This window comes from Diachasma alloeum, unplaced genomic scaffold (assembly GCF_001412515.2).
Source record: "Diachasma alloeum isolate Michigan unplaced genomic scaffold, Dall2.0 Dall_scaffold_00370, whole genome shotgun sequence".
NCBI lineage: Eukaryota > Metazoa > Arthropoda > Insecta > Hymenoptera > Braconidae > Diachasma > Diachasma alloeum.
In genome coordinates this window covers 250,201-272,042 of record NW_021680509.1, presented here as the reverse complement: position 1 = coordinate 272,042, position 21,842 = coordinate 250,201, and the positions used below count along the sequence as shown (strand labels likewise).

The following is a 21,842-nucleotide window of genomic DNA, read 5'->3' as shown; positions in this document are numbered from 1 at the left end:
AGGAGCGTAGTTATTTTTTCTTTGGTTAGTTCATTGTCATTGAGTCATTGGGTGCATTATCATTGGTAAAAAACACCCAAAAATTATGTGGAAAGTATCTTAAAAGGGATATTTTCACTCATTCAATTTTTTTTGTTTTTAATTTACTTCAATCTTCGAAAGAGTTATTTTTTCATCGATTTTGAATTTTTTTCTATGACTTATCTCCGTTACCAGTAGTTGGTAAAACCCATTCGAACCTCTAATAAAAATGAAATTCTCTGGAGTCAGCGCAGTACATCGAAACTGTATGTGCATGTTGGTCTATACAAATCTCTCATCGCTAAAAAAAAATGATTTAGCAATAATTCAAGTGATATTATCTCACAGCTCCCGTAGTCAATCAGTGTTTCCATAAAAATCTAGGAAAAGTAATTGCATATTGTAAATAATCATTGTCGATGAAAAATGGCTGCAGACGAAAAAGTATTCTTCACAAAAACAGTGCAACATTTGGCAAGATCATTGGCAGGAATAAAACCTACACCATGGGAAAAGGTAAATAAAACATACAACAAGAATTAAAAAAAGTCAAAAAATGGTGTGAAAGATGATTCACAAACGCATGTTGATTTTAACAAATCCCAATGACACTTGTCCTTGATGAGTCGTATCATTGATTGATAACATCTTAATTACTGAGAACATGAAATGACAATTATATTTTCACAAGTCACTCAATATTTACACATTAATTAATGCTCTTTATGTTGCACGAAAATAGGTGAATCGACTGTTCAAACTGTGTCCCCAGGAGTCAGGTCAAGGTGTTTTTCGTATCGATCAACGAGGCCAGGATGCGATAATAGCTCTTGGAATCTACTTCCTGGAATCTGACTTACAACACCGAGACAAAATTCTCCCCTATTTACTGCGTCTTCTTCGAGGACTACCAAAAGTCGTATGGTTGGATGAAATAAGAGTGATATCTGTAGAGAGAATCCCAGTGGCTGAACGATTCAGTTTCTGTCTGAATACACTTCTGAGTGACGTAGCAGCACGAGGTGAATCAGCCAGTGAAGAGATTATAGCTACCCAGGTTGAAATCCTCTCCGTCATCACAAATTTAATCAGAGGTTGCAAAGAACAGAACGGAGCACGTGGACTCCAGGCGAAATTAACTCTGTGCAAATGTGTAGTACCAGTTTTATTCGGTCTAGCACGTTCTATGGGACGATTTGCGACTGTGGATCCACCACTGCTCTGTAGAATTTTTCCTCAGCCAGAACCACCCGTGAAGAACAATTACGAGGCATCACCAAACAAAAGACACAGAAGTTTCTCAAACTTTCGTCCGATAATTCCACGGTCACTGAGTGGAAACTTGAATCCCCATTCATCCATCGATAGTACTCAATCAGCATCAACGGCAGGGGAAGATTATGCCCCCATCAAAAGACCATCTTTACACTCTTATCTATCGGTTCCTTACGACCCATCCACGTATTTCTTCACTCGATATGGATCGTGCTTCAATCAATTTCCGCAGATGAGATGCAACGAGAGCCCTGAGAGGAGAACGGGATTGCTGTTCAGTATTGTTCATCTCCAAAGTGTACTGGCTCTTGCTAAAAAACTACTGACTAAAGATACGTTGGCCTTCCTTGATGATGAAGCACAGCAGATTTACTTTTCTGGCCAGATACAGATATTCCCTTACAGATCATTCAGTGAGACGATGAATTTAGTCATGGTGGCTCTCTTGAGGGAATTACTCCAGAATCAACGGGATTTACCAGCTCCATTTACACGAGATGTTCAAGAATTCGTTAAAGGATTATTTCTCTCTGGACAGACTGAATTGCAGTCACGCCAGCACGATGCCAGTGAACGGGAGGATGCTGATACCAATTTCAGAACTGTCAATCGATTCAAAGTCAATGTCATGGCTAATTCTGCTTGTGTGGATCTCCTAGTCTGGGCAATTGGTGATGAAACAGGTATATGATGCCATTATTGTTTCCCCTCGATTGTTGAAAATTTGTTAATAATCATCTTCTAGGGTTCAGGAACCGAAACATTTAAAATCAAACAGGAGAGGAAATGAATAATATTTTATTTTAAATGCATTTCGATGAAATTTGTTTACAGCAGCACTTGGGGAATACGATTTGGCCGCACTACTCGCGGATCTCAGTTCCATGCTGATTGACGAGGGTATCTCGAATTACCCCAGTGTTAGGAATTACGCATGATTGTCTTACTTATCCCCATACGAATTTCATAACTGCTCGCACATATAACAATAATAAGCACTACGATCATAATGACTCTTATTCTTAAGACATTGAGAAAAGAATGATCAGCAGAAGTAAATGGGTAATTTTAACAGTGAACGTCTGTTGTGACTAATCGATCGCTTCGACTTCGTGATGAGTGGTTAATCAAATTAATATTGATTTTCAATAGGAGTATTAAATTATTGAATGACAAGATCTAAATGATTTTTCATTACCATTGAGGATGTTTATTCATTTTTAGATATTTTGATTTTTTCATGTTTGAGAAATTTTTTGTAATTTTTTAAACTCATTGAGGAGCTAATTGCAGCAGCATTGATGAAATGAACCAATTCATTTCTTAATTTCTTTCATTTATTCATGACTTAATGAATTAAAAATTTCATTAAACTGAAAGAGGGGGGGGGGGGCAACAAAAAACTGCTGAAAAACGATTATTTGACGCCATGTATACAAAAAACATTTTTTTAAATCAACTTTTGTTAACTTTTTCCATTGTTGGGAGTACTGATGAGAATAATAATTTTTTATTTGTCTTATTATTTAATTGATCACGATTCCCTTGATTAGATTAGGCCGATTACACATTTTTTTTCACTCGACTGAAATTCAAGATCACATTTTTCTTTTTTCCCCTCTGGGTCCCCCCCTGGGCCTTCCTCTGGATTTTGGATTTTGCTGGTTCATTTTCTGTTCAATTAATCGATTGACAAAATCTTCTCCCGTTAAAACTTCTCACTAATTTTCCATTCTACTGAATGGATCATTATTATTCCAATCAGTACTCAATCAGTACTCCCAATATAAACAAAATTAATAAACAAAAATTAATAAGAAAATAGGTAATGAAAAAAAATTTTGTTTGCTTGAATTGCGTCAAACAGTCGTACTTTCGACTGTTTCATTTTGCCCAACTCTCCCATAACTCTGTTTATCAGCAAAAAAAAGATGTAAAATTCGGATAAACATTCTCAAACATCTTCTGGATCTGTTTATAGGAACCAATAATTGGAATTTTTATTTTCATAAAAGTATTTCTAAATTTTTTTCTTCTAATTCGACAGGTGCTGATAGTCTTTGCAGTCGTCTGACAGAGAAGATAAATTCAAATCATGGACCAAAGCTAGTTTTAGCGCACATGCCACTCCTGATGGTATGCTTGGAGGGCCTAGGCAAACTTGCCCAAAAATTTCCCAATATCGCAATAACATCAAAATACAATTTGCGAGATTTCTTGATGAACCCATCGCCAATTCTCGTAAAACTTCATCGACAATTCAGTGACAAAGTCGTAAAGGACCCACAATTTCATACGACAGCAATTCAGGGAAAAGATGTCACTGATTCTCACCGTTCAGTTTCGTCGTCTCAAGCAGCATTCGAGAAGCTTCGAGATGCTGCAATTGGTAATCTCTGCATTGCCCTGGAGGCAGCACAGCCGGTTTATCCAAACTGTGTACCTGCTTTAGTCAGTAGTGCATCAACGCGTATGTGCAGTCTGGAGAAGAGTGACAATACCGAAAAATTGGCTAATCAATTAGTAGCTGAGAATATTATGATAATGCTGGGTCATGTTGCTGTTGCACTCAGAGATACACCCAAAACCACAAGCAGTATTTTACAGTTTTTCGAGCAGTGCTTCTGCAGAGATCCTAGCGCTCTAGACAGTCTGATTGTCGATCAATTGGGCTGCATGATAATAGCTAAATGTGAAGCACGTGGTGAAATAATGCAGATGTTTTCAATCTCTCTGGAGTCGAGTTGTGTTGCCTATTCAACAAATGCTGATAGAAAACAATACAGACACGTAACTGGTGCTGTCACAAATGCCTTGGCTAATATTGCAGCCAACCTTCAGGGTGAAGCCGAGCTTGATAAGCTTCTCCTGAGACTCCTTCAACTCTTTGTGTCAATGGGTCTCGAAGGAAAACGTCAGACTGAGAAGATAGCGACTAATAATACGACATCAACGACATCAACTATGACAAAAGTCTCGAGTGTCGCTGGAAATCTTGGAGCTTTGATTCCTGTAATAGCTATATTGGTCAGGAGATTGCCACCAATCAGACATCCTAGCACCAGAGTACTGAAATTATTCAAGGACTTCTGGTTGTACTGTGTTGTTTTCGGTTTTGTCCCAGTGGAACCTCATTCTGCGAGACTATGGCCAGAAGAATGGTATGAGGGAGTCAAGGAAATAGCTATCAAATCCCCATACTTAATAGCCCAAACTAACGCCAAATTAGAAATGCGAGAACTCCAATACACTTCAGCAGTTCGAAATGAGAGTGTCTCATTAAGTGAGCTTCAAGAGCTCCGGAATCAAATACTGAAGATGAGTATCAGATCCTCAGACATTGCTGCATATGTCACCAAAATGCAGTTTGCACAAATAACTTATTTGCTGTCGGTTTACTGGGTGGAGACACTTCGTGTTGCCAACAGTTCTGAACCGAGTTTAGAGCCAATAATGGAATATCTCAGTGATTCTGATCTACAGAAGGATAAAAGCGGTATGTGGCAGTGTATTTGCAGTGTTGGAGATTCTGTATTCGCTAAATTTAAGGATGTTATGCAAAGAAAGCCAAAGGACGAAAAGCGTGAGCGGGAGCTTGAGAATCATACCCAGTTCCTACTAGTCAATTTCAATCACGTGCATAAGCAGATAAGGCGTGTTGCTGATAAATATTTGAGTGCCCTTGTTGATGCATTCCCCCACTTGTTATGGAACTGCAGAGTTTTATGGAGTATGCTAGATATACTCCAGGTTTTGGCGTTTTCCCTTCAATTAGACCCCAATGAAGAGAGTCCATCGCTCAGAATTCCAGGCACTCCATACACCATTCATCTGATGGATTCTTTGGAAGCCAGGGAGATCATTGTTAAAGATTTTGCTGCAAGATGTAAAGGAATTGTTCAAGAGGCAATGAAATGGGCACCTCATGCCACTAGATCCCATCTCCAAGAGTATATCAATCAAATTCCATCCTCGGGAATGTGGCATCACGCAGGACTAGCTCTAGCTACAGATTCAGTATTAGAGTTCGTTGATTTAGCAGCCCCAGCCACTGGACCCATAAACACTAATTCGTTGGATAAGCGACCGAGGGGAACGAAAGGTGCCAGTTCGTGGCTGCTCTCCATGATGTCGAGAAGATCGTGGTACGCTGGAGAGGTGACAGGGATGCTGGCTCTGGCTCACGCAGAAACACCCCTAGAGGATCAGTCCTTTGACGAGGGTCAGAAAATAGTGATTGATCGGGTGATTGGAGCTGTGGAGCATGCTTGTCACAGTCAGAACGACAAACTCCATCAGGCTTCATTGTGGCGTGCAACAGCTCTCCTCATTTCAATTCCAGGAGTTCATAGAAGACTTCTTCATACTGTCGCTGGATCCCAGATTAAATTATTCACCCACACCGCAATGTTAACGGCTGTTGAATGCTGGCAGTGGATTTTAACTGCTCGTCCTGATCTGAAGCTTCGTTTTCTCCAAGAGATGCTGGGTGCTTGGCAGCACACTGTGGATAAAAATATGGGACTATTCTCACTGCAATCCGAGGAAGTTAGTCCTCTTGCTGTGTATGAAGGCTGTGAGCTTGATCCCAATCCACCTTATGTGAAACCCCATGAAATATGGGTGACGTTTATCGTTGAATTAATTGAAACTGCCAAGTACTGCTGTCAGGAGACCGTAGAGATGATTGCAATACTATTACACCGCTCATTACCAATGACTGTTGGAGCTAGTGGAGAAGAGCCTATTCTCAACAGACACGTGGCTGCTGTTGGAGCGCGTTTCAAGCTACTCTCTTGTGGTCTCCTTCTCTTGCAGGGTGACACTTTACCAAAATCATTGAGTAAAAATGTTCTACGTGAGAGGGTATACTGCAACTGTTTGGATTACTTCTGTCGTGAGAGGCAAACACCAACTCAAGAGCCTGATCAACTGAGGGAGGATATTGTGACATTGATGAGATTCTGGCAAGTGATGCACAGTGATAAAAAGTACCTGATGATGACTGGTGAGGGAGATTTTGAGATGTTGATAGAGCATCAGACCAATTTGACAGCCAATGACTCAGCATCGACTATGAATTCACTGGGTCCTTCCTCGAAGGATACTATGAGACAGCCAGCCACTGTTTGGATTAATACTGTACCACTTTCTACAAGTAGCAGTGCACTTGGAAAGCGGAGCAATCGAAGTAAGCGAATGATGCATGGTAATGTCTTCGTCAAGGATTACATTAAGAAGAGGAATTTAATTTTGGAGCTGTTAGCTGTGGAGATTGAACTTCTACTGGTCTGGCATAATCCTGGAGGTAGGCAGGAGCTGCAAGTGCCTGGTGAGGCATCCATAGCCGAATGGAGAGCCAAGTCCATGAATGAACGATGGAGAGACTACACTAGATTGGCTTGGGATATCAGTCCAATTCTAGCAGTATTTCTACCGGTTCGTCTGAAAAATTCTGATACGATTATCCGAGAAGTTTGTAGATTAGTGAGATTGAAGCCAATACCAGTAATGCACGTGCCTGAAGCTCTTCAATACCTCGTGACGACTGATTCACTGTTGAATGATTCTCCAGAGCTTGTCTACATGATTACTTGGGCGAGAATTTCGCCGATTCAAGCATTAGCTTATTTCTCCCGACAGTTTCCTCATCACCCAATATCAGCGCAATATGCTGTGAGAGTCCTTGATAGTTATCCAGCTGATGCTGTATTATTTTATATTCCACAATTGGTTCAGGCTGTTCGTCATGACTCAATGGGCTACGTCATCGAATTTATCAAGGCAATTGCCAAGAGATCTCAAGTCGTGGCTCATCAGCTGATTTGGAATATGCACGTCAATATGTATAGAGATGAGGACAAGCAGATAAAAGATCCAGATCTCTTCGACACTCTTGATGCACTTGTTAAAGCAATTCTCTCGTCACTCTCTGGACCAGCGAAACAGTTTTATGAAAGAGAATTCGACTTCTTTGAAAAAATAACAAACATCTCGGGGGAGATACGACCGTTTCCCAAGGGCCCTGAAAGAAGGGATGCGTGTCTCAAGGCATTACGGAATATTACGGTGCAACCTGGATGTTATCTACCATCAAACCCTGAGGCTATGGTCATTGATATTGATTATAACAGTGGAAGACCCTTGCAGAGCGCTGCTAAAGCGCCTTTCTTGGCTAGATTCAAGGTGCAGAAATATGGAATCAAAGAATTGGAGAATATTGCCATGGCAGTGTCTGCCAATGGTAAAGTTGAGACCAAGTGTGCTGGACAAGAAGTTTGGCAGGCGGCAATTTTCAAAGTTGGAGATGATGTTAGACAGGATATGCTGGCCCTTCAAGTCATTGGAATATTCAAGAATATTTTTCAAAAAGTCGGACTGAATCTTTTCCTGTTTCCCTATAGAGTTGTCGCCACTGCACCCGGGGTAAGTCTCCCATGAAGCAATTTAATGTCTGGAATCAGTTATCGACATTTTATTCTTATACAATTTGTGATGCTTGGGGTGATATTCATCAGTGCACTGATAGAAAGGATTAGTTATTGGTAAAAAAATGGATTTGGTTGAAGGCTAGGGTCTGTTCGGCTTCACCAAATGTTCATTCGTCAATAGTTAACAAATGCATAGTTGAGGAGCCTTGTTGGATTCGACTTTTACCTTTCAAGTGAACCATTCGTTAACTATTAACGAATATTTATGTGGTCATATTCAATTCTACCATTTGGCAATAGTCGACGAATCTTAGGAGAACAAATTATATTGTCGAGTGAAAAGCTCCAATGGACCTGGAATTTCTCATTTGCTACAAGATCTTTTGAATTTTATCAATCGAATGCCAAGTTACGACGGACATTATAAACATGCACTATTTAATTAAACTGATGTATTCGTTGGAGAGTCACTTGTTCCTTCTCCTACAGATCGACAAATATCTTCCAAACTCTCGAGAAGGCATGTTTTCATACCAACACGGGATATTCGTGACAGAATGGCTTATTCGATGTAATTAGAATGCCAGGAGTACAAATTCTATAAGAGAAATTCCACGCCAAATCCGAAGTCGAAAAAATTCGATGTCGGACATTTTTTACCCATTCTTGCCAAGAAGTTGGAAATCAAACGAACGATTTGAGAACAGAAAAATAATTAAAAAATACTAATAATTGTGGAAGCTATGATTTTTCGAAAATTTTCAGTTTTTCTCGATGAACATTTTTTTACATTATGAGTAATATTCTAGCTCCTTTTAGGGCTATGAAATTCCTCTTGAACACACACTTAAAGAATATCCGAAAACATTAAAAATAAGAAATTAATTGATGCATTCGCCTCTATTTCGCGAGCTTTAGGTTTGCGCCAAGCGTGTTTTTTCCAATTGTGATGATCAAAAAAAAATTTTTTTTTCAAATTCAAAATTTTTACAAAAAATCATCGATGAAGTAACGAATATTTTTGCGTTAATTCAAGTCAGTCCGTCATAATAGTTTGGCAGTTATTGAGACTTTCAGTGAGCAAACTATTGACAATGATCGAAAATTTGCTGTTCATCATCTGATTATCCCACAAATGAATGAATTCCTATGACATCTTATGGGTCAAAAGATGAAATTTTCGAAAAATGAAACTGGGGCAGAATGATACGCGGAGATAAACAGAAGCGCGGTACGATATAAGACCCTATTAAATGTTTTCGTTTTGTCAATTTTACATTGAAATCTATCGGAAAAATTGAAAGGAATTTTTTGTGTTGTTTTGCAAACTAGTCCTGATTTTTTTCAGAATTTTCGAACAACTGGTGTGTAAGCTGTGATTTTTTTAAAGCTTTTATTATTATTTTTTAACATAGCTTGCACTTCATCAAACTGGATTGAATTTCTGAGCTACGTAAATCTTCACCTTTCCTCTAGCTTCTTTGAAGTGCAAGGTGAATATATCTCTTTTGCTTTTAGAACACCTGATTTTCAGCAATTGAATCACAGTTCTTTTCCATTTTTATTCTTTCTGTAAAATCTGACAACAAAATCATATTGAGGGCAATCAAAAAGTTAATGTTTTCCTCTTTTCTGTTCAGAATTTTATAATTGCTATTGAAAGTTCAGCAACTAACATTGATTTGGCTCCTAAACAATATATAACATGAATATTATCTAGAGAACTTGTGGTAATTTTCAGCAAAAATTGTAATTTTGTTTTAAAGAAATAAAGAGTTGAATAGAATCAGAGCTTTATCGATTGCCGAATTGCGCTTAAAAGGCGTTTTTTAGTGTAAAACTTGAAGAAAAAAATAAAAAAGAAACAAATAAAATAAAATAAAAAAAGAAATAAACAAATTTTCAACGGAATTTGTCTATGTAGGCAATAACAGGTGTGAAAAATGGTCAGAGGTTGACCGATTTGAGAATGGACTACGATTTTCTCCATACCATTCAATTCAAAATCTAGTAAAAATAAAAATTCGAATGTCAGTTTCATTTGGCCCAGGGGGGTTATTTCCCTCCACATTCTATTTGACACCGGATTACTTCCGATTTTCAAAAATATCATCTTTTGACATATGAATTGTCGTAAGAGTTCATTCATTCGTGGGATAATTGGATGATTAACAGCAATTTTTGGTCATTTTCAGTACTTTGCTCTCTTGAAGTGTCCATAACTGCCAAACTACTGGGAAGGACTAACTTCAATTGACGCGAGCATATTCATTTTGTCAAAGGTTTTCGTTAAAAATTTCAGAGTTAAAAAAAAAACGCGGTTTTTGAGATCATCACGATTGAAAAAAAAAACGTTTTGGCACATAAACCCCGTAAAACTGAAACGAATGCAGTGAGTGACATCTCATTACGAAGGTTTTTGTTTCCGAATGGAAGCCTTGTTTTTGATCGATTTTGCGATTTTCTAATTTTGATTGCAAATGGTCTAGAATGTTATAAAATGTAAAGAAAGTATGTTTTCAGGGTCATACCTGGATGTATGTATTCGATAACTTGGGTTTTCGGTGATTAATTTTTAGAAAATTCAACATAAATACAGTGAAATTTGTAGACAGCCTCGAACCCCTGCTTTTTTTATTATTTACCTTTCGATGAGCGACTGAATCGGGATAAGTTGAAAAATGAAAAAATGTCATTTTGAAACAACTTTGACATTGCTGAAGTAGTAGAAAAAATGCTCCGATCGGCTCCACCCCGCGTCAGAATTTTTTCATCAGAGAAAATATGTGAAATTCCAATGAGCAACGGAATCGAAAAGACAAACATCATTTTGATGAACCCTCGTATGCTCCCAAGGAATGAACTAAATAATAATCTTTCAACTAAATATTGGGTCAATTAATTTGTTTCATTGTGATTCTCTCCAGTGTGGCGTAATTGAATGCGTGCCAAACGCAGAATCTCGCGATCAATTGGGTCGTCAAACAGACTTTGGCATGTACGAATACTTTTTAGCGAAGTATGGAGATGAAACGAGTAAAGAATTCCAAACCGCTCGGCGTAATTTCGTCAAGTCCATGGCTGCATACAGTGTTATCACGTATCTCTTACAAATAAAAGATCGTCACAACGGCAACATTATGCTTGATGATGAGGGACACATTATTCACATTGACTTTGGATTTATGTTCGAGAGTTCTCCTGGTGGTAATCTTGGATTCGAACCTGACATCAAACTCACTGATGAGATGGTACTGGTTATGGGTGGGAAAATGGAAGCTGCACCATTCAGATGGTTTATGGAATTGTGTGTGCAGGCATTCCTCGCTGTCAGGTGGGTCTACATTTCACAGAGAAAAAAAAGTTTCCAATTTTCAGAACCGAGTTATCGATTTCAAGAGACTCACGGTTCAAGAAAGCATTGTACTAAAAATGAGAAACAGTTTACTTAATTTCAGAAGAAAAATCCCTAAAATTCAATACCAAAGACTATTTACTTCTTGTGAGAAAACATTCTGGAATAATTGAATATTAATTTAACGTCATTTGATTTAAGGTGTCAGGTAAATATGAGTAAATTCATTTTAGAGCAGTAAATCCTCAATTCAATTACAAAAATGTATTTAATTTGAGAAACTGAATGTTTTTGATTTTGAAAACCCTAATCTGTATTCCAGAACCAAGAGTTTCTTAAGGGAAGACGATTATGAGTTTTACAATTCGCGGACTATTGGAGTGAGAATTTCAAAAAACTAGTTCTAAAAAACTACAGTCGAATTTTAAAAAACTAGCTCGTAATTGTTATTGTACATTTGTTCAAAAATTTTGAAAAAAACTATAGCTCGAAAATCGGATACGTCTACGGGGCAAACGAACAATAAACAATTAATTTTTTTTGCACTAATTATTAGTTTTTAGACTTACGTAATCGATCTTCAATGTATGAAAAATCTCACTCCAATAAGCCGCCACTTTTAAAACTCATAGTATTCTCCCCTCAAGACAATAAAAAGTGTGCCTTAATTTGAGTATAATTATATCAGATTCTTTAAAAAGGACCATGAACTAGAACTTTTTTTTCTGATTTTTAGGGAAAAGTTCGTTAAAATAAGTGAAAATTTCTCTCATTTTCAGAATTTTAAGTTTGCTAAATTTCAGGACGACACAGTTATGGAATTCAAATATTTCTAATAGAAATTAGGAAGTTACTCTTTGTGTTTCTATTGCTTGATTTCTTGAAGTTCATATTGGAGGAATGTAAAATAATTTGTTCAACGATTTTCAGACCCTATCAGGAAGCCATTATTTCTCTAGTCTCGTTGATGCTGGACACAGGCTTGCCATGTTTCCGTGGCCAAACCATCAAATTATTACGCAGTCGTTTTGCACCGATGGCTAATGATCGTGAGGCTGCTGCATTTATGCTGAATGTTATTCGTAACAGCTTCCTGAATTTCCGTACCAAAACATACGATATGATACAGTATTATCAGAATCAAATTCCTTATTAATTATTGACTGGGTCTGTTGAATTGGTGCCAATGTGTCATATACAATTATTATCTTCTGTTTGTAAATATTTAAATTGTTAGCTAATGACGTTAATCATTTCTGACCTGGTTTAATGAGGAAAAATTGAAAAAGATTACTAAAGACACTTGTGAAATCATTGTTATATACTTTTGGGAATTATCGACGAATACCTCTAACTGCTACAAATTTTTTTTGACTCCGGGCCTTGTATTATTGCTATTGTGCACTGTAATACATTCCATTTTGTTTATATGTAATAATTGTATTCAATGAGAGATATATATTTATTGAACTGTTGATGATCACGTTATGAGAATATAATAAAAAAATTATGTACTTAAAAAGTTAGAAGTAACGGTAATTATTTATTATCTGCATTTCTCTACATTCAAAATTCACAGTCTAGTTATTATTTCAGTTTTATTACGATTTATGCTCCAATTTCGTCCGCGTACACTGGTTTTGGAAGACTGACTACCTTGGGATTATAAGCAGCATTTGGAGTAATCAGTTTTACCTCTGTTGAGACAGCAGATCTGAAACAATTAGTAGTGAAGGAAACATTGGGTTCAATATAATGGTACAAGGAGGCGGAGGTTAAGGGTAGCAAGTTGACTGAGCTCCTGCCCGAGTTTTTGGCAGATATCTCATTTTTTGAATTGGCGCATTCCACGCTATTTCAACGCCGGCAATTTTTTTTTTGAAAATTACAGGGGTTCTAGTACGGGCATAGTGGGGGTAACAGTGAGTACAGTGGGGATAGTTGCATGAGCAGCGCCTCACATGGCGAGTACGGAAATTCAAAATTTTTATCAAGCTAAACCTTTTTCATTTGTTCAAATTGTATTTGTCTTTCAGTCATTTCTAGCTCTAAGATGAAAGCGGAACGCGGGAATTGACAGGTAAACTTTAACTATTCAAATAATACCGTCATTCGAAATAAACCCTCATAAAATAGTCTTTCTCCTTCAACTTCGAAAGTTTGTTATAGACAATTTGAATGGTCAATTTTCTTCTTCAAAAATTGTCTCAATTTTTCTCTGCGGTTTTTCTAATTGTTTACTTAAAAAGTTGCAATAATATTTACTTTTTCCGAGCGACATATTTTCTTTAATAACTAACCATCCTTTCCGAATAATAAAGCCCTTTCGAGTTTTCCACATAAAATGTGTATCCCTTACTCAACTGTATTGGAATCGCTGTTGAAATAGCGTAGAACGCCCCAGTGAGCCTATTCTCGAATTGAAATAGTACGTTCGACTTCAACAAGTCGCATACGACCCATAAGGCGTACCATGAGTCGTATGCGACCTGCCGAAATTGAAATCACGATTTCAATTCGAGAATGGACTCCCTGTTCTCATTTCTCCCTAAAGGTCTGTCGAAAAATTTTGCCATCCCTTTTGAGAAGACACACTACTTGAATTTCAAAAGTTCTTTAATTGAAAAATCAACTTCTACTAATGTATTTAGTTAGGAAAATGTTAAATGAACCACCGGAGTAGATTAAAATGGTGGGTATGTAGAAGAATAAAGGGGTGCGTTTCGGAATCAACTACCGTAGCAGCAGTTAGGGATGGCCATATCCATAGATTATAGTTACCGTTAAATGATTAAGTAGTCAATTTTTTTTTTTAAATTTATTGCCATATATACCCTATTCGGGTTTTTATGTTTGCGGTTTCATGGGCCGACTTCCTCTCCAACCGTGTCGCATTGTACCCCACGTACAGACTCTTCTGGTGACCAAGGGAAACCATGGAAAGCCTTGGTCGACACGGGCGTCCATCGACCGAGCTTCATCGGAGAATGTTTTCCTAACACTTCTCTGATGATTCTCGGTGTCTAGACTTCCGTTCGACGGTTTCCAAAAGATTAAAAATCGCAATTGCCCCAAGCCGGACTCGAACCCGCGCCTCACGGGTCCCGTCGTCCGGCCGAGCGATTTAACCGCTTCGGCCACCGTCGCCGGTTCAATTAGTTAATATCACTCTTCAATTTTAATTATTGCAGTAATCATCAATTTAAATATTCAATTCAAATTCCGAATTATTTTTTAATCAGTAATTCAGTTAGAAAGATTGACGATTATTTGGATAATTGGAAATCTCTTATAAGAAATTTAGTATTATGTACTCAATAGAAAATTTACAGATCCATATTATTAAATATGTAATTCACCATCAATTGGAAATTTAGATTATTAATTTTTTTTATCCTTATTTTACATCGCTTCGACCCGGTTAGGGTATGCTGCGATGATGATCAACACTTTACATGGTTAGATCTCGCCATTCTACCCGGCCGGGTTTTGAACTCGGAACCTTTCGCACGTGAGGCAACGAACTTACCCATTGCGCCAAGCCGCCGGCCTTAGATTATTCATTATTTTAGCATTTTGTAATTTCGATTAGTATATGATGTATTCATGAGTTACCATGAGGTATTCCATGCCAAATGAGTCAATGGCTCACCCTCATCCTTTTGGAAATTGATCTCGATTTTTTGAACGATTGGGGGCTTAGAAAAACTATCTCTCAATTTTTTTCAGATTTTTTTGGCAGCTCATTTCGAAGATATGATTTTTTTCTTGGTTTTTTAGTTTTTTTAATAACTCGAGTTCTATTCAGCCAATTTTAACTTATGACGGCTCAAAATTTACCATTGTCTACTACCTATAAGAAGGTTTTGAGTATTTTTTTTCAATCCGTAGGTGCTCATAATATAAAATTTTCATGAAGAAAATTGAAAAACTTGAATTTTCAAAATTATGTCACCTTTTATTTTTCCCATATTTTTATTTTTTTAACGGAATTCGTCGCAAGAAACTTGCGACTGGCCATCGCCCGAGGGCCTTCAGCCTGGGATTTACAAGTTACATATGTACAATGTGTTGGTTGTAGAACGCAGAAAATAAGCGAAAAGATAAAAATAAGTAATTCAGTTTTTTCTCATATTTTTTTTTTCAGAAACGCTTACAATGGAAACAAGTATTTTGAGCGGTCATACAAGTTGGGATTCGTCCTGGATCTATGTTATTTTTAATTTTTTCTTCTCGAAATTCCGCGAATTTGGTCAAAACACTCCAAAACGACTTCGATTATGTATCAAAAAAATATGTAACATGTAAGTATACATTTAAATTCACTTCATGCTGCTTATAATCAAAGTTAATCAACGCCTTTTGGAGTATTTTGATCAAATTCATGGAATTTCGAGAAGACAAAACTGAAAATAAAATAGATTTAGGACAAAACCTAATTTGCATGACGGCTCAAAATACTTGTTTTCATTACAAGAATTACTGACAAAAAGACGAGAAAAATAAAACGTGACATAATTTTGAAAATTCAAGTTTTTCAACTTTTTTCTTTGAAAATTCAGTATTATGAGCACCCCGAGGTTGAAAAAAAAATTATTTAAAATATTCTTATAGATAGCAGAAAATCGAAAATTTGACGTGTCATAAATCAAAATCGGATAAATAGAACTGTAGTTATTGAGAAAAACGAAAAAAGCAAAGAAAAAATCATATCTCTGAAATAAGCTGTTATACCCAAAAACTTACTGTTCCACAGTAAGTTCATGGGCTATAAAGTGGGGGAAAATATCAAAGGTTCCGACAGTCCGCTGCATCGTTAGAAAAAAAAATGATGAAATTGCAAAAAAGTCATGACTGTATCCAAATTTCGTCGATTGGATTTCTTCTCGTGTATTATTTATGACTAATCAGTTATCAATCATTCCTATTCCGAAATAAAATTTACATGATTTTTTTAATAAATAAAAATTGTCACGAGATCTGACAACCACGTATTTTCGTTCGACGCAGTTGGTATTCTTGTCTCCATAGAAAATCCTATACTGTACTGTAAAATCTATAGTATACACGCCTCGATGGAGTGAACCGATATAAACAACACGTGATATTAGAGAGGTTAAGTTGGGTTATATTGTGAATGATTCTACGGGAAACACTTTATATCTAACGCAAAGATCGAGGTACAAGGGGAGATTTATTAAACACAAGACGACACTGGAGCGGACAAAATTTGCTGAACATGTGGGAAAGGCCAACAAAGCGAGAAGAGTAAGTGAACCGGAGGTCGAGACGAATGACGAACTACCGGAGGTCGGGACGAGTGATGATTTACTGGTAATTGTGGGAAATCGCATTGTCGATTTGACATTATTGGCTAATGAGCTTGAGTGTGACAAGTGTAAGAACCCCTTGTCGTTGAAGAACATTGAAAAAGAAACGAAACGTGAAAATACTTTGAGAAGTCGAACAAATAATTATAAATCATTTTTTATTATTTTTTTTCTCTTTTGTGCTAATATGAAGAGGAATTTAATGAATTTATATATTTTTTATCCAAACATAATACATTATTTCGAGTTTTCTATGAATGAAATAAATTATAAAATTAAAACATGATAAAGTCAATGTTTTATACCGTGGATAACCTACAAGTGTAGTTTTCAGTTTGAATGACCCGCTTACGCGATGGCCTCCGCCGCGCGCACTTTAACCTCCGCCGACGCTGTCGTGTTCAGTCATCATTTTCCCCTAGCTCAACCAGAATCCCGAACCATGTCATATTTTTTAATAATTAAAAGTAATCCGTGTGGTTACGGACAATGAAATTGTGAGAAAATGTTCCTGAGATATATACGGTTCTACTTGTGAAGAGTTTCGATTTTTCTAGTACTGTCGATTATTTTTCCGTGAATTTTGAAAAAGTGCTGCCATAAGGCTCTGTGTTAATGACATCTTTGATATTTTCTCTCTAATAATCTACGTGGTTCAGCATGTTCAGACTTCGGGAGGATATTTCTAATCACTGAAAGAATATATCCTCAAAGTTTCAGCTAAATAGAGGATTTCGTTCAACTCCCATTTGATTACTGTGGAAGTCCCTTAAAAAAAATTTGAAAAAAAATGGAGAGGTAGTTATAATTTTAGTGCCCCAATCGTAGACAAAACCGAAATCAATTTCCAAGAGGGTGAGGGTTAGCCGTTGTATTATTTGACATGGAATATCTTATATTTAAACCTTGATCAATGTAAGTCGGAAATTCTTTTAATACTGAAGAATCGGAAGATTGATGGCCATCCCTGGCTGCTGTACATAAAAATTACGTAGGTTTGTAGTACCGTTACTATGAATACCTTGATTACGACACGCGCACAAAGACCGATTTTCGGCTTTGGAAAAGCTTTATGTGAGGAGCAGGTGATAGATCGAGCTGAAAATTATAAACAATGGTTAGAGCACTAATACCAACAAAAGTGCAGATGTAGATGAGGTATTCCATGCCAAATGAGTCGACGGCTGACCCTCACCCTCTTGAAAATTGATGGCGATTTTTGCTACGATTGGGAGGCTTGAAAAACTATCTCTCAAATTTTTTAAGATTTTTTTGACAGCCCAATTCGAAGATATTTTTTTTTTTTCAAATTGTTCGTTTTTTTTACAATAACTCGAGTTCTATTCATCCAATTTCGATTCATTAGAGATCAAAGTTTTCCATTTTTCACCACCTATAAGAATGTTTTTTGTCCAAATTTTTTCCAATCTCTAGATGCTTCAAATAACGAATTTTCGAGAGAAAAAAGTTGAAAAACTTGAATTTGGCGAATTACGTCACGGTTGATTATTGTAATTTTTTTTCCAGTAATTCCTATAATCAAAACAAAAATTTTGAGCCATCATACATGTTGAGTTTCGTCTTAGATCTATTTAATTTTTAATTTTTTTATTCTGAAAATTCCGCGAATTCGGTCAAAATACCCCAAAATGTCATTGGTTGACTTTAATTATAAACAGTATGAAGTAAATTTAAATATATACCTATATATTACATATTTTTCCGATACATGATTAAAGTTGTTTTAAGGTGTTTTCACCAAATTTTCGCAATTTTAAGAAGAAAAAATTTAAAAAAAATAGATCCCGGATGGAACCCAACAAGTATGGCGGCTCAAAATTTTCGTTTTCATTATAAGAATTACTGAAAAAAAATTAATATAATCGACCGTGACCTAATTGGCAAAATTCAAGTTTTTCAACTTTTTTTTTCAAAAATTCGTTATTTCGAGCATCTAAAGATTGGAAAAAATTAAAGAAAAAAAACATTCTTATAGGTGGTGAAAAATAGAAAATTTTGCCCCCTAATAAATCGAAATCGGATGAATAGAACTCGAGTTATTGTAAAAAAACGGAACAATTTTCGAACTGGACTGTCAAAAAAATCTGAAAAAATTTGAGAGATAGTTTTTCAAGCCTCCTAATCGTAGAAAAAATCGCCATCAATTTTCAAGAGGGTGAGGCTTAGCCGTTGACTCATGTGGCATGGAATACTTCAGATACTTTTTGCGAATTAAATTTTGTTTTGCTTTGGAATGGAAGCATTGTAATCGTTCAAATTTAAGTTTTATGTGTTATATCGACGCTTTATGATCCAAAAAGTGCGAAAATGCAATTTTTAGATCGTGTCGTTTTTTTTTTCAAATGTAGGTATTGAGCTCTATCGATGGGCACTAATTAAAATTTAATTCATCGGTTAGTTGTTCAATTTTTTAATTTTTTCGAAAATCGTGGGGTGGTCCCACGATAACTAAAAAAAATATTTTGAACTGATTGAATGATGGATTGAACATTTGTTTGGATGTCCCTTTGACGGAATTCGAAGATGAAGGTGATAGCTATAACCGGTACTTCGATTTAGTTCAAACTTTCAACTAATTTGAAAATTTGACAAAATTAGTTAAAAAGAAATCTTACTCAATTTAGTAAAATGAAATAAATACAAGGAAATGATGTTCAAAATAACCATGCGGAAGCATATTGAAAATTTATTAGCAAAAGTAACTAATACGAGAGCAATACAAGAGCAATTTTCCACGTAAGTAAAATTCGTGTCTAGAACTTGCGATTTGCTGTGAAATAAAATCAAACAACCGTTCAATGAACAAATACATCCTTATTCTTATTAGTATCAGCGCTTATTTCCAGCTCGATCTATCCATTGCTACTTATATATGACTCTTACAAAGTCGAACAACGTTGTTTACCGTCTTTTCAAATGTTCATTATATTTACTGCTTTTTAGTGGGTGATTCAACATTCTTCAAAATAAATAGACTGATAGAAAAGACTCCATGTAGCTCATTTTTCAATTGCAGAATTTTCTAAACTCAGTCGTGAACTCACTTAGATTAGAAGTATACCTCACAAAATAAACAAGGAGCTAAATGCGAACCCTCCATCAGATCATAATTAAATTTAAGATTTGTAATTTGAATAGGGGAAGGTGTGGCAATATGGACATCAGACTTAAAAAATATGTTGAATTTATCTATCAAATCTACGGTTCCGACTTTATTTGAACGTCATAAAAACAAACACATTGTCATAAGACTGCATCGTTGGAGTTTTAAGGTAAAGCAAAAACGGGGTAAAATGGATACTTCAATTTCTTTATGAATTGGTCATGTTTCAACAATATTTTTCAATTTTTGATACACTAGTCATGACTGCGATCTTCAAATTACAAAAAAAAACTCATTTTTGAATTTCGTCGTGGGGGTGGTAAACCAAATTTTTCTTTGCTCATTTATCCTCCTTTCCCCAATTGTTTTATGATTTTCTTTATAAGTAAAAAAGTAGCCATCTTGCAAATTTCGCAAATCGATAAAAGATCAGTTGTGTCGGACGTGCAATTATTTATTGAAAAAAATTAATAATTTCAAAGTTATTTTAATCGTAAAACAGGACATTCAAAGCTACTCTATATTTCGAATTTCAATGTAAAAGTGAATAGAATTAACGTTTATTTGTTAATATCTCTTCCAACTCTAATTTCTCTCTATAAAAAGAAGAGAGACACGATTCTGTTGAAAAATGTCTGTTGACAATTTTCTTCATTTTTTAATAGGACTAATTTTTTCGGGTGTCATTTTTACCCTACTCTTGAATAATTTTTCGGTTGTGGACTTTGCCAAAAAGTAATTTTAAAAAATTGGATTGAAAATTTTTTGAGCGTACACATTAATCCATCCTATACGGATTTATCAGGTGTTCATATTGCTCAATGAAACAATTTGCAAATACTTGAATTTTCAAAAAAATAATTTTTTTTCGCAAATTTTTTTAGTGTTCATTTTACCCCAGATATCCATATTATTCCACCCTTCCTTATATCATGCAAAAGATGATAAAGTACTGAAAATCATTACGAATTTAACCTACCCAGCAGTAATTTGTTTCTTTCCCAATGCAACAATTTCTGGGGGTTCGACCAGACGTCTAGCATCCCTTGTGAAGTAGTAAATTTTAGTTGTCTTATGGTATGGTCCACCAGGCAGATCTGGAGGAGGCTGAGTACGTGCAGCAATGTCGTCTGCCCATCTTATATGATTGACGTGTTTCCTCTGGTAATAATTAAAATGATCCAATGTATTTATTACGTAATTATGTGATTTAACTACACTTTGACATTTATCGGAGGTTAGAATACTTACGCCACGCATCAATTTTTCACGTAATAATTGGATGAAGGGTCCAACATCGCGATGTGGTATTTTTCCACTCATTATTTATCTGGAAAAATTTAAAGAAAAAGTTTAACACCTCAGTATTTTCTGTGACAAGTTCCGAAAAGATTTTTTTCATTGATTACTTGCAATGTTTCAGAACATTACTCATCAGTTGAGTTGTATTGGGGGGGAGTGTGGTGCTACGTTGGATAGCTAGATAACTATGTTATCGACTGGAATTAAACGATAGAATTCAAAATCACTCTTGGATAACCACAAAATATAAGTCTGTTATAATATTTCCAAGAATTTTTTGATGAAGAACGATAGACTGCGAGAGAATGAGTTGAGAAATTCTCGTAAACAGAAAACTGCATTGTCTTCAGATACCGTAAGAGGCAATGGAACTTACCGGTAATTAGCCCCTCACGTATGGGGTCGATGCATGGTATCGACCCATGCGAATGTGAAGGCTTGTTTTCAAAATTTATTATTTCCAAATCTGTGAAGAATAACTTGTTCAGACAAACAAAATTGGAAACCAGAATATTGTAGCTTCAATTAGATACTGGTTGCATAATTTTCCACTTAGTAGAAATAATCGAATTCGAGTCGTATTGAGCACACACTACGCCTGGTAACAGAAAGGCCCCATCCGTGAGGGGTCAGATGTATAAGTACTCTAAAGAATTTTTCGAGGAAACCGAATTATTTAGTCATTTATTACCAAAAAAAAATTGAAATCATCAACAAGAAAATTGAATCGGACTCAATTTGGTACATAACTTGAAAGGGGTGACTAGGTCAAATTTTGACCTTTGTGGGGTTCATACCAGGTGCGTCCTCGTCGCGAACCCTGGGTAATGCTAAGGACTGGTGAAGCTTGATACTTTCAGAATAAGTGCTTCACTACACGTTGAATTTATATGAACACCTCATAATTGAAATTTAAAACACTGCTTTTAGAAGGAAAAGCGTAGAATGGGAGGTCCCGTACATCTACAGGGTGACAAATGGGACTAGGTGAAAATTAAACTATC

At 36.1% G+C, this 21,842-nt stretch overlaps 2 protein-coding genes across 3 annotated transcripts; one reads left to right on the top strand and one right to left on the bottom strand.

Annotated features, from left to right (window-relative positions):
• Positions 1-286: 286 nt before the first annotated feature.
• LOC107041632 (phosphatidylinositol 4-kinase alpha) lies at positions 287-12,611 on the top strand. Its single transcript, XM_015262258.1, has 5 exons — positions 287-537; positions 764-1,979; positions 3,344-7,722; positions 10,655-11,061; positions 12,013-12,611. The coding sequence occupies exons 1-5, from the start codon at positions 448-450 to the stop codon at positions 12,236-12,238; spliced, it is 6,318 nt and encodes a 2,105-aa protein (XP_015117744.1). The 5' UTR covers positions 287-447; the 3' UTR covers positions 12,239-12,611.
• On the bottom strand, positions 12,606-21,029 carry LOC107041633 (NADH dehydrogenase [ubiquinone] 1 alpha subcomplex subunit 7). 2 transcript variants are annotated; one of them, XM_015262259.1, is made up of 4 exons: positions 20,946-21,029; positions 20,788-20,866; positions 20,516-20,697; positions 12,606-12,796 (listed from the first exon to the last, which is right to left on the bottom strand). In XM_015262259.1, the coding sequence occupies exons 2-4, from the start codon at positions 20,857-20,859 to the stop codon at positions 12,691-12,693; spliced, it is 360 nt and encodes a 119-aa protein (XP_015117745.1). In that variant the 5' UTR covers positions 20,860-20,866; positions 20,946-21,029; the 3' UTR covers positions 12,606-12,690. The 2 variants fall into 2 exon arrangements, with proteins under 2 accessions (XP_015117745.1, XP_015117746.1); XM_015262260.1 differs by having other exon boundaries at positions 20,950-20,990.
• Between the last annotated feature and the right edge of the window lie 813 nt (positions 21,030-21,842).

What these genes read in the sequence shown, in the direction of transcription:
- LOC107041633 (XM_015262259.1), bottom strand. Translation starts at nt 20,859, where the DNA reads ATGAGTGGAAAAATACCACATCGCGATGTTGGACCCTTCATCCAATTA. An exon ending in GTGAAAAATTGATGCGTGGC is followed by an intron (nt 20,698 to 20,787) that starts GTAAGTATTCTA and finishes AATTATTACCAG; the next exon opens with AGGAAACACGTCAATCATAT. An exon ending in AAGAAACAAATTACTGCTGG is followed by an intron (nt 12,797 to 20,515) that starts GTAGGTTAAATT and finishes TAATTGTTTCAG; the next exon opens with ATCTGCTGTCTCAACAGAGG.
- LOC107041632 (XM_015262258.1), top strand. Translation starts at nt 448, where the DNA reads ATGGCTGCAGACGAAAAAGTATTCTTCACAAAAACAGTGCAACATTTG. An exon ending in GGCAATTGGTGATGAAACAG is followed by an intron (nt 1,980 to 3,343) that starts GTATATGATGCC and finishes CTAATTCGACAG; the next exon opens with GTGCTGATAGTCTTTGCAGT. An exon ending in TTGTCGCCACTGCACCCGGG is followed by an intron (nt 7,723 to 10,654) that starts GTAAGTCTCCCA and finishes GATTCTCTCCAG; the next exon opens with TGTGGCGTAATTGAATGCGT.